The sequence below is a fragment of the Sturnira hondurensis genome, unplaced genomic scaffold (assembly GCF_014824575.4).
Source record: "Sturnira hondurensis isolate 20B ecotype Veracruz unplaced genomic scaffold, ASM1482457v3 Scaffold0021214, whole genome shotgun sequence".
NCBI lineage: Eukaryota > Metazoa > Chordata > Mammalia > Chiroptera > Phyllostomidae > Sturnira > Sturnira hondurensis.
The window spans coordinates 9,109,952-9,123,498 of NW_028093845.1; the positions used below are offsets into that span (position 1 = coordinate 9,109,952).

A 13,547-nucleotide genomic window follows, 5' to 3' on the forward strand; every position below is an offset into this window, starting at 1 on the left:
AATTTAGATAAAAGGAAAAAAGCATTAGGTTTTAATGTCAGAAACCTGCTTTCAAAAGTGTCTTTGTGGGGATGGATGTGGACCATGAGAATCCCCACACCTGCCAGTGAGGGCGTCCAGTCGCACAGCCATTGTGGAAATGACCCAGATGCCCGTTAACAGTAGCGTGGAGAAGCAAAGTGTGGGGTTCACACAATGGAATGTTATATGGTAATGGGAATGAACAAACTACAACTGCATGTGACAGTTTCAATGAACTGCCCAAACATGATGTTGAAAGCAAGAAGCCGAGCATGCCCTGTAAATGCAAGATGTCATTTTCAACATTTGAGTGTCTTTTCCCTGTATTCCTGTCACCAATTGGTGTTTTCATCTTAAAACATCTATTCCTAACAACAGTTTGATAAATGTCTTACTTCATGTGCATTTCCCAGATTGCTACTGAGTTGGAGCATCTTTTTCTATAGGCGTGTTGGTCATATAGATTTGCTCTTCTATGAATTGCCCTTCACATTTTTGTCCTTTTTGTCATTTTCCTATTGGCTTACTTCTCACAAAGATTCTTTGCTTGATCAAAACTTTAGACAGTCTCCTAAACTCTTCTTGAGTCATCTGTGCCTTGGAAAATATAGTTTTAACAAGACCCCGGTTAGGTCAGTTTAACCAGAATCCTGTATCTTTGTTTTTCTGATGGAGTTCTTCATCCTCTGTTCCAGGTGATGTCTCATTATCCTAGCTTGGCTTCAGCAAAGATTCTGTTCGGTCGGTTCAGTCTGTTCATTCTGTCCAGACTACCCTTGACCCCATTGCTTCCTTTTAATAATTGTACATCCACAGATCCACACTCTGCTCCTTGCCTATAAATTCCCTCTTGCCCATACTGTATTTGAAGTTGGGCCCAATCTCTCTCCCCATTGTAAAACCCTGTTGTGGTTCCTATGTCTCTCGAGGGACCGAAATTACCACTAGGTCTGCCTTACCAACTTTAGCACGCGTTGTTGAGTATTTTTTCTTAAGCACCTCACGCTTGGCAAACCGGAAGAGCTCTGTACTGTAGATAACAACCCTCTGTCCTTCATGGTGCATGTTTTCAATTCTGTTACTTATCCTTTCATTTTGTTTTAATAACTTTTGCCAAATTAAATTTGTTCATTTTCCTAGTCATATATTTCTATGTATGTGATATAAGGCAATATTTTAGACTAATTTCATTTCGGAATTGTAACCAATTGTATTTGTTCTAGTTATCTAATAATTCAACCTGTTCCTACTAAAGAAAGCTAGACAGATTAAGTGTGTGTGTGTGTGTGTGTATATATGTGTGTGTATATATGTGTGTGTGTGTATATATATATGGAGAGAGAGAGAATCTCCTTTATTTCTAGATCTATGCTGGATCTTAATTCCTTTCCATTATCAGTTTTAGTTGTGGTGCAGACAATACCAGAATAATTTAAATGCTTTTTATATCATTGCTTAATATCTAAAAGAACAAGTTTCCCTTGTTTTTCTTTTTTCAAAGTATTTTTTGGCTACTCTCAGACATTCATTTGTATATCTATATTTCCAGATCTTTTTTCCTAATTTCAAAAAAATTCTTTTGTAGTGTGTTTTTATGATAAGTGACACTTTTGTGACATTAAATCCTTCCATGCAAACATACAGGACATTTCTCCATCTTACTTCATTTTACATTACTGCATTTCTTGTATTTTTATCTTTTCCTTAGTTTTGATTTGATAAAGTTTCTATTAACTTTTTTCTTCATGATAACTTTAAAGTTCTAATTTATGGCCATCAAGAATCATTCTTTTGTTCCTGAATCAGAATTCTGAAGTGCGTATTTCTCTACTCCTTGATAACAGTAACTATTTCCTTGGCCGAGACCTCATTCCCCACTGCATCATCCCCTCAACTACTGAAATAAGGCCCCTACAACACTTTCATCTGCTGCCTATCCTCTGTCCTTCCCGTCCTCCCAAGGAAAGAGGCCCGTGGAACACTTTTCCTTTCCCTGTATTACCAGGTTTTGCTAAGATAATCAACTAAATAGTTCAAGACTTGCCCTTACAGATTGCCCCTTCTGTTATAAAAGTCTTCTTTTACCATTTACAGTGAGCATACCTAGTAGTTTGTCATGATCCCTTCTAACTTAAAATACAAATATTAGAAAGTCCAGTCCCCATCATCGCTTTCTCTTCATCTCCCCACCATCATTTTAGTTACTTTATTTTCCCAGGACACTCTCAATTCTAGCATGGTAGCGTTCTAGTGTAGTATCCAAAAGGCAATTAAATTCGAGATATGCTCTTTGATAGACTACTCTGCAATAGCGATCCTAGCTCCTCATAATAATAAGCATAATGGATGTAAGGAAGTGATCTGTTGGGTGGTAACGGAATAGTTGAATCCTAAGAATGGTGATGCACTGAAGTATCTGTGCTGTGCTCCACATCAAGCTGGGCTGAACAGCTTTTTCAGTATCCACTGGATACTCTCACCATTACTGGAGATAATTACAACTTGCAACAAAAGACCCATGAGACCAGAATTAGATTTAGGTAAAATAAATGTCCTCAAAGTTCACCTGCAGTATCATGCCACTAGAGTCTATAACTTGCAAACTTTCCTCATGTCCCTCCAGATATCCTATCTGTATGTTATTCTTACCTGGAACACAAAAATCTCTACTAAATTTTATATCTGACTTTGGGCAATAGGCACACAATGCAATATCCAGATTCTGTATCTCAGAAATGTACACTTGAAACTTATATATTCTTATTAGCCAATGTCATCCTAATACATTTTAAAAAATGAAAACAAATGTATATTTAGAAATGTTTTCTCTGGCCGGTGTGGCTCAGTGGATTGAGCGCCAGACTGCAAACCAAAGGGTCAAGATTTGATTCCCAGTCAGGGCACATGCCTGGGTTGAGGGCCAGGTATCCAGTAGGGGGCACTCAAGAGGCACCCACACTTTGACCTTTCTTTCTCCCTCCTTCCCTCTCCCTAAAAATAAAAACATAAAACCTTTTTTAAAAGTGTTTTGAATATTTCAGTTAGAGAATTGGAAGACAGAACACAATTTTTCTGCAAGCTGGGGTTAGTCTCATAAAGTATGCATCTTCTTGGGGTATTATTCATTCCTAATACCAGGTCTATTCTTCTAGATATACTACCCCAATTAGAAACCTCAGACTTTTTTTGGTTATATTTATCTATACACTGCCTTATTTTAATAAATAATTTGCTTATTCTATTGATTTTCAGCCATATCAAAATTCTCTTAAAAAGGTTAATGTTACTTAATCATTGTAGCATTGCTGTTTCCCAGATTCTCAAGCTTCATTTAAAAAATAAGTCTCTTCACAAGCATTTGAAGTTCTTGTTTTCAATGCACATGCATTAAGAGAAAAATGTTATCCTTTCATATGAAAATGGAAGGTTATAAAAAGTTATTTCTAAAAAATCATTCTCTTTTGCTAAACTTATTGAAAGTGACTTTTAGTTTGCAATTTTCATTAATCTTTTTCAAAGAGAAATCAAATTGTGGTGTTGATCTGGATAAGTCATGCACCATGCTTTCCAAATTCCCCAGGTGTGAAAAGTTGAGTGGGTTTTAAATGAACAAGTATCAGCCAAACATATGATCTTAGGACTGAAAAGTTACATGGATGAATATATAGTGAGCATTTCTCTCCTGGGATATATGATACTCCAATGAAGCAATTTACAAAAACATGTAAAACTTTTGTCAGAGCAACCCTGGTATGAAGGATCGTCACATAAATGCCATGGTAGGAATAAGTAGACATTAATAATAGCTATTTGAACAATTCTGTAGGCATTATGTAACAATGGTAAAGGCAAGACTAGCTAGCCCCTTCATTAGCAAGGATTATTTTTTCTTGCAATTATTGAGCCCTGGGGCTTATTTTTGCTGCTGTTGTTAAGCATAATTGCCTGCCAGATAAGAAATGAGGGCCCTGGCTGGTGTAGCTCAGTGGATTGAGCACAGGCCTGTGAACTAGACAATCGCGGTTCGATTCCCAGTCAGGGCACATGCTTGGGTTGCAGGCCAGTTTCCAGCAGGGGTCAGTTCCCTGCAGGGGGTGCACCAGAAGCAACCATACATTGATGTTTCCTTCCTCTCTCCTTCCCTCCCCCTCTAAAGATAAATAAATAAAATATTTTTTAAAAAAAAGAAATGATGATGAAGAAGACCGAAAACACACATATTTTACTCAAAACCCAGAGAATTGGGACTAGTGTGTGTTAGGACAGGAGTGGGAATAAGATAAAAGAAAAAAAACACAAGGGAATACACAGGGGTGAAATAATACAACATACAGTTATTAATTCATACTCTGAAATTCCACATGGCTCACTTTCAAATTAACAATTATTTCATTATTTTATTTAGGTTTATACTCATATGAATGATCTCTACTAAGACTTATCTAAAGAAAAACAATAACTGCAAAATGTTCAATAAGCAAGAATGGGTAAGTCACTATTGGGTAAGTCATGTACCAACAAGTTGGTACATGAAGATCCAGTTTTGTATAGCGGTGTATGAGCCATCAGCAACCACCCTTTTTTCATTATTATTGCAAATTTCAGGGCTATTATCCAGGTAGTACTACAAATAGGGTATAACTAAAGAGTTATTTCTGGTTAAAGTATCTGTCTGCCTGCCTGCCTGTATATCCATCCATCCATCCATCCATCCATCCACCCACCCACCCACCTCCCTATCTGGAACCTAGTGACTTCCCTCACAGGTTGGCATTTGGGATGAACTGTTATTACAGGAACAGTGCCCTCAACAACAGTATACAATTAGAAGAATCAAGGCGTTCAATTCTTTAGAAAGGCAACTGCTGCCAGCAGCAGAAGCAGCAGCAGCAGCAGCAGCAGCAGCCTGGTTTTGCCAACTAATTCTTCTGAGAACTTCAGCAGCAAAAAAGAAAAAAAAAGATTAATTCTCTTTGTAAAGACTCCAAAGGAGTATTTAGTCATCTCATGGCTTCTCTTAAGAGTCTCTTAAATATTCCACTGAAGAAGCTACCCTAGTCTCCTTACACGAATTATCAGAGCTTAGGTTTTCTTTTTAATCACTATCTTTCCCGACAGTTCAAATGCAAGAGAAGTTTAACTTCTCATTCAAATAAAAGAAACCACGTGCTATTTAACTGACATGGAACAAGGTGTATTGTAATACAGAAGAGCACTAAGAATTGGAAGATGTACGTTTCAGCTGGTTCTGTTTTAGCACAAGCCATTTATTCAACTTTTCTGTTGATTCTTTAGGGTTACATGACTGATCTACCTTTAGAGAGTTAAGAAATTGGTAAGCCTTGTGAAAATACTTTGTTAGCTATAAAGCATGAAATGTTTGTGATTCTACAATAAAATTAATGAAAGTAGATAGTAATACACCCCCCTAACTTTTGAGAAAAGGGCAGTTATTTCTTAACTCAAATTTTGAAGGGTAAGGCTTTCTCCAGCACTTTGCAACATTATTGGTAGTTGAGTTGCAACAACTTGCCTCGTCAGTTTATTTTGCCAGTTTATTTTGTACGGCGGTAATCAAGTTTTAGGTTCCATGCCACTGCACAGCGCTCAGAACCAGGACTTGTGTCGCAATGGCTAAGGTACAGTTAATGTTGTGCACTTCTGGCATTTTTGCACTTTTAAAGGTACAACATATAATCTCCCTGGAAAATTGAGGAGGTATACTTTTACCCCTTCAATGCCCCTATTACAAGCAATAGTGAGGTGCTTCCTCACCCACCACAAGCTTGAAAATGATTGCTTCTATTTGTGTTAAAAACACACAGCAGTTAAAAATATAGTCTTGCTAGTCTAAAAAAATCGCAAAACTATCTTAGACTCTTATTAATAATATTAAGCCAGTGAAAGAACATCAATGAATAGGGCTGGCCAGCATCTAAATATCTAAAAAATGGGCATCAGTGTGAATGCGGAGCACATTTCAGTGCTGAGCATCTCCAGGAGAAAAAGGCATCACACCTGGTGGAGAGGAAGCACCAGGCCTGTTGAAAGCACGGTCCCAACCTGTATGTAATATTCCTTAAGATATTCTGTTCAATTTATATACAACACAGATTCAACTTCTCACGACATATATTCACAAATACTTTTTTTCTGGAAAGGAACTTCCCTATAATAAATTTATGTCAATATAACATACATCTATTATATTCTAGGCATTAAGTACTGAGTACTAACTCACACAGTCTTTCAACTCTATGAGGTAAGTACTGTTATCACACTCATGGACAAATGAGGGGCTTAAGGTATATAGGGACTGAACCATTACACAAGGTCACACAGGCAGTTCAGTTATACAGCTAGGAATCAAATTTGGGTAGTCTGGCCTCAAAATCTGGCTCCATAAATTTCTTACCACCGACAAATGCAGACCTTTGGACCTGAAAAGTTAAAGACCCGACTGGATACCAAGACCTGGTTAACCATTAACAGTGCTTTATGAGGCCCTCCCTACACCTTCTATCTTGATGACATGCTTTTTATTAAACTTCCATGAATTACTCTGAATATTCTGTAAATAGTCTAAATGGGAATTTACGTTATTTCTTAAAAGACAAAGTATCTGTTTGGTGGGCACTTACAACTGTAGAGTGCTTAATGTTCTTAACAGAAGAAAGGCAGAACAGATTTTCCAATTTTTGTATTAAAGTCATTATGTCCTGAAAATGGCTCATCTCAAAAAGAACACATGGAATTTTCACGTATAAGAAAAGTTAGTATTCCCAATATTCATGTGTGATAGTAGACCAACCTGGATGAGAAATGATCTTGGGATAAGGTCAGATTTTTGCTCTGGTTTAGTTTACAATATGTAAATAGATGTCAACAGGCACCAACTGTTTAGTCTCTGACCCAACACCATCTCCTATTTTTATCACTCTTAAAGAGCTGAGTACCACTCAAAAGCCAGAGAGTTATGTCCAGTTCACCAACAATACCATTTTTGTTGTTGTTGCTGATTCTAGAAGAGTTCTACTATCCCAGCAACACAAATAAAACAGAATTACATTTTTTAATTATTTTTATTTTTATTTAATTCTTGTTCAAGTAGTTTTCTGTCTTATATTCCCAGCCTTGCCCACCCCCAGTGCTCCCCACCTCCCTCCCATTTCCACCCCCCAACCTTACTTATTGTCCATGTGTCCTTTATACTTGTTCATGTGAGTCCACCCGCCCCCCTTTTTTCTTTGTTAAAACATAATGACTGGCCCTGGCCGGTGTGGCTTGGTTGGCTTGAGCGCCATCCTGTGCACTGAAAGGTCGCGGGTTAGATGCCTTGCATGGGCAAATACTTCGGTTGTAGGTTCAGTCCCCAGGTGCATATGGGAAACAACCAATCAATACCTCTCTCTCTCTAAAAATCAATAAATGCATCCTCCAGTGTGGATTAAAATGAACAAATAAATAAATTCCAACTGAATGGGGCTAAATTGACAAGTTGACTGAGTAATGTTTTCTTTGTAACTGGAATAATTTGGAATAAATATTCCAGTTTCTTCCACATTTACTTTGGAATACATAAATATAAAACAACTAAGTAGTTACAATATCCTTCAAACCACATTAACATTATTTAAAGAAATTTGATATAATTGGGAAAAATTAGAAAAGACAGAATCACAAAAGACTGTGTCACATTCTTTATTCCCAAAGTAATAATAGATCTGCAGAACACAATAACTTTGGAAATTCACTTGAACTTAGTTATTAACATGTGTTAATAATGCTCTGTTAACAAATACTCAGTTTTACAGAAAGATGATCAAATTCTATGATGGTATCATTTCCTGGCCAGCCAGAACTCCATGGCCTTAAATAAATGAACTTGACTTGTACCTTTTATAACACAGCATGCAGGGTTGTAAAAGTTTGTTTTTCCTTTCCTTACTGGAGGCATAAAGAGTTACGGTGCAAAAATTCTGACTGGGAGACTTTTCTTTGAAACAACATCTATACTTCTACCTCCATAGATGCACTTCTTTTCAGGTAGCCCAAATCAGCAGTCATCATCTCAAGGCCGATAAAATTGAAGCTAATGACTCAAGTTAATTTTCATTGTTCCTAGAATATCTAGGTGAGTGAAAATAGGCATCTGATGCCTCAATGTATATTAAGGTTTTGGCTGCCAGTCCCTTTAATACATTGGCAGTATGATGGTTCATGAAAAAGCAAAATATAGCAATCTTAAATGCTCTTGTAAAGATAATAAGCTATAAGTAACGTTTTTTTGGTACCCGCGGAATCTTTCAAGTCAGCTGCAGTGAAACAATAGACTGCTGCTTTTCCAGTCAATTTACTGAAAACTACATTGGCAACACTTTGCAATGTGTTTATATTTTATAGTCAAAGTTTATTACTAAAGGGAATGAAAAGTTGAAAACACAGTTGGAAATTTCTTTTAAAAAAGTTTGGGTTACTTTGGCAAAGAATAGCAATAATGTTCAAATGTCACGTGTCTTAGCTTTTTTGATGTTTGACTCTGGAATCAACAGTTGTTCATTTTCAGTACTACAATATGACTAGTTGATGAACATTACACAAATTCTAACGTCATTTTTGAAGAGAGGACCTTTAATAACACAGATACACAATATACTAAAAGTCCAAGTTCTTGAAATGTCATGCATCATATACCTACAAGTAAGAAACTAAATGTTAATCTAGTTCAACTTACCTAAATATGTATAAAGAAAAAACAATCTGCTAACATCCCTGCTAAAAAATAAATCATCACAAAACATAGGACATTTCCTCCTACATTATAAAGGACCAAAAATCATAGGTAAAAATCTAGTGTTTTTTAAACCAACTGAAACAATATACACAAGGTAAAAAGACTCATGTCTAGAAGATAAATAACACAAAAATGAGCCAGTTATGTTTTAGGTATAAATGACAAACATATTTCTTTTTATTGTTATTAAAGTTTTTTCTAATATATTGCAGTAACTGAAGCATTTTAATCTAATTTTATTTTATTCCACTGTTGGCCATTGTCTGAGCCCTACACACTCCCTTCCCTTTCACCTCAAAGGGAGCCCCCTTGTAAGTAGCCACGCACTCGCCGTTAGTGCACAGGTCAGGCTGGATCTGCTCCCAAATCTTCTTCTTAGGATTCAACTCCTTGTCAGGCTCTCCTGTTGGGGAAAAATAACATTATACAGCTAACATGTTAAATAAACTGCCCATCAACATTTCCAGTGAAACGCCTTGGCAGTATTTTCTGATCTTTGACCTGATCAGAATTTTAGCATTTACTGTTAACATTTACTTTATTTTTATGATGAGGGAAGTTTATTATTTTTGATCTGTGAAATACCTTTTTGTCATTTCCTTACCAATATTAAAGATATTACTTTCACTCTTATAATAAATATTCTATAAGTAATACAGCTCAATGAATTTATTCTACAAATTTAAAATAAAAATATAAAGTACTCTTTAAGAAACTGTGAGCAATTAGAATACAATTTCCTGTGCTATATTTTTGCACGTGATGGAGGCAGTGTACGCTTCACTATGTTTCACCACACAAAATAAATGGGCAGAACTGCTGCTACAGTGCTTAAGGGTGTCTTACCAATACTAGAGAATGGCCTAAATGTTGGGGTTATCTAGCTAAATACAACTACCTGGGTTGCACCTGCTGCCCATGCCATTTGGTAAGATGGAAAGAGTCAGAACAGAATAATAAAGACAAGGACTAGCATTTCTAAGAAGAGGAACTTATGTGCAGGCTGTTGTGTGCAATTCACACAACATTGATTCTAATCTTAAATACAAAGAAACTGGGGCTCAGATAAGTTGTTCAAAGTCACACAATCAACAAGTGAAGTCAGGATTCGACACCAAAACTGTTGTTCCACTAGTACCACACCTTGCCTTCTAATAAATGCTGCTTTAGAAAATAACATTCTGACATGTGGATAATGCCCCATTCCCTCTCTCTATAGTAACTCACTATAGAGTTTACAATCAATAAAAGACAAATGAACTGCAGAATATATCGTCTAGGCTTAAAGACAACCAATATACCAAGCAAGCTCTTTATTTAATGAACGATAAGGAAGTAATGAGCAAAGTTTAATATAAGAACATTTTAATATCTGGGGATCTTCAATAATTTTTGGAATGAAAAGTAAGTTCAAGGAACAATAAAAAAAGTACTGTTATCACTTAAGCACTAGCTTCAGGTGAGAAATAATCATACTGGAAGTAATAAAAATATTACTGAAGTATAACTCAACACTGATAGATTAACTTTCTAGATTGCTTTGTAACTGACGCCCAGGTTGTAGTCTCTTGGATGACTTTAAAAAGAACACATTACTGGAAGTAATTAAAGCCTATATTCTGATTACATCTTATTATCTAGTGTTTATTCTCTGCTTATACATACATAGGAATCACAAAACTGAGTGAATTTGATTGGCCAGCTTTATTCTTTATGAGCTCTTCAGAAACTGCCATAGACCTGGCAGGAATATACGAAAGCGTCCTCTGACCTGCAGGGTTTCCTTCCCAAATGACAGAAGGCTTCACCGAATGACATAGTAAAGGAACATGCAATGAGACTAAAATTGAAACACTGACTATAAAAAGGAGGATTTCTCTTACTCCTTTAAGAGCATCAGATTGGACATAGTAATTAATTTTTATTAATTAACAAAGAATAAAAACCTAGCAATATATAAAGTATATAAAATATTTTTTTTGTTTCTAAACCATTCCTAGTCCAAGAGCACAATCCTACTTTGCTCGTGCACAAATCACGTGGAGAAGTGAGCTGCTTGCTGTTCAGGGAGACCTGAGTACCAGCTCCGGATTCCTCCCACTCAAAAAGAGATGTTCCTTAATTGGTAATGAATTAATTTAAGAAGCAGAGTGGCCCAGATTTGTGCAAAAGCTTCTCCTAAAGAGCATAGATTATGTTGTTGCTGAATGCAGACACGAAGCCTGAAGTACAAAGAGCTGTGCTGTGGCAGGATATTAAGCTTCTCAGAACTAGGGAGAAACTGAAATGCACAGAAAATAATGTTCATAATACACAACACATGTAGTGCTCATTATGCGACAGTCACTGCACTGTTTTACATATATTTACCTATTTAACTCTCTCAGTATGCTATATAAAATGATTAATTATCCCCAATGTATAGATGAGGAAATGAAGGCACAAAACTTACAACTAAGACCTTAAAAAACAAGGAGGCAGCCAGTTGTTTCGAAAGTTAAACCTCACAAAACACGTAGCAAACAGACACCACTCAAAACCGCTTCTCATTAACACCACCACCACCAACCCCCTTCTTACAGATGGAAAAGCTGGCGCTCAGAAAGGTGCCCAGGTCACTGAGCGCTGTGCACACGTGGGGCCAAGATCGGAAAGTTTTACACTTCTTATATAAAACTGTAATAATTTTCAAAGAATCAAGATTTGCCCTAAAAATAAGCTAGAAATAAGAGGAACCTCCAAAGCTTACCTATCCTCTTTTAGCACACAAGAATCAATACATATAACACTCTGAATGTAGTTCCTAGACTTTAACAAAGCAATAAATGAAGCAATGATAACTAAAGTTTGAGATTGTTATTAAAACCTATCACATTATAATCACTGAACACAAATCAGAATTGAAAATCTTGGATGCACTGTTAACTTCTGGCTTACTGAGCATGCTTCTGAACAATATACTATTTGGTAGGTATAAAACTAGTTGAAAAGTCTAAATCACCTCCCATGGAAAACACAGCTAATACTTAAAACAATTTTTAATGAACTATATTGTTCACAGAAGTCTTTCATCATTTCTGTGTTATATCCATCTTCTAAATCTTATTTTTCTAATTTCCTTTCCTTTCTTAATTCCCTTCCCTGCCTCTTTTTGGCATGGCTACGCAAAGAAGGTAAGTGATGATATCAACAAAAATTCTTCAAGCTAAAAACTGCAGAGCCTCTGAAATTGTTAAACCTGGCCAATAATCACCATTTGGAAGTGGTTATGCATATTGTAAGAGAACCAATCGCTCAGAGATTATTTTAAGCCAAGTCATTCTAAACAAAACACACAGGGAATAAGAACTAGTTCAAGATGAGTTTGTACAGATGTGAAAAGCTGTGACCACCGTCTCCACCTTCTCAGCATTGAAAACCTACAAAAAGCAATAACTACAAATTCCAGAGTCCCAGGCATTCACATGTCTGCAATAGGAACCAGAGACTTCATTTTCAATGGGCCATTCGTTATTTTACACAGCATGCTCACTGATCATCAAGTTCTTTATGGTGTCTACCACAACAATAAAAAGCCTGGCACTAACTCAATGAATTTATGTTTGATTACCTTGAGTTTTGAACTATAATAATTGTAACTACTGCCACTTGCGGCACAAAAGCTAAAGCATAACTTGGCAAGTAAGGGTTAATGAATTTTACAAAGCTAATCAATCAACAGGGGAAAGTGGTTTGGTGGTTGATACGAATGATCTTGCAATAATGAAAGTAAATACTCAGGCCTGTTCTCAAATACTGAGCTGTGGGTTTTTTTAACATATTTTACTAGTACATTTCTTTTCATTTATTCATTAACCAATTTACTGAGCTCCTTAATCTATACCAGGTATTTTTCCAGATGATAGGAATACAGCAGTGAATGAGAATTAAAAACAATAATCTCGATTTCATGACACTTACATATCTGTGTGAACACATTAAATAATGCACAGTATATGAGATGATGTTTTGGAGGGAAACAAAATAAAGATGTTACTTGAAAGATCTGAACAGCCTAAGTAACGGAGCTATCTAAGGAAAGAGCCAGCGGCTCAAGTGACTGCAGTGACTGAGGAGGAGTCAGAGTCTGTGCAGTCAGTGAGATACGGGGAAGCTACTGCCCGAAGGCGGGCTTGCAGCCTGGATCAAATGGAAGGCTTCTGACAAAGGAGTAATATAATCTGGCCTCAATCATTCCACCTACTGTAACTGAAAACAGAAAAAGGGCAAGGGCAAAAGCAGGGAGGTCAGCCAGAAAGCTCTGCAATTATCTAGATAAGGGATGTTGGCGCCCAGACCAAAGCTGTGGTGGGCAAGATAATGAGAACGATTCTGGACATGTTCAGAAGGTACACCCACTGTCGTTTTCAGAAGGAGAAGCTGCATGAGAAAAGAAATAGCAGTTGAAGGAACATGGAGATTACTAAGGAAAAGAGCACTCCAGGGGGAGGTGGGATGTGTAATCTCCCTTTGGACATGTTAGTGAAGTCTAGTGGGCAGCTAGATAAGTGACTGGATAAAACAGCCAGGGAATCATGTGGGAAAGAGGGGAAGATAAGAAAAGAGAAGTGGTCACGTGTGGGAAGAAAAAGAAGAGGTGAAGGACCAGGGTCTGGGACATGCCAATGTTAAGAAGTCATGGAGGTAAGGAAGAACCAGCAAAGGAGATAAGGGCAGCAGGTAAAGCAGGAAG

The 13,547-nt window shown here is 36.8% G+C and overlaps 1 protein-coding gene across 1 annotated transcript in view; it reads right to left on the reverse strand.

Moving 5' to 3' along the window:
* Window positions 1-7,734: 7,734 nt before the first annotated feature.
* Window positions 7,735-13,547, reverse strand: part of AIMP1 (aminoacyl tRNA synthetase complex interacting multifunctional protein 1) — a 39,020-nt gene continuing 33,207 nt past the window's right edge. The window contains exon 7 of the mRNA XM_037031890.1: window positions 7,735-9,218. Within this exon, the coding sequence (XP_036887785.1) occupies window positions 9,052-9,218 (167 nt within the window). The 3' untranslated portion in view covers window positions 7,735-9,051. The remainder of the gene's footprint in view (window positions 9,219-13,547) is intronic.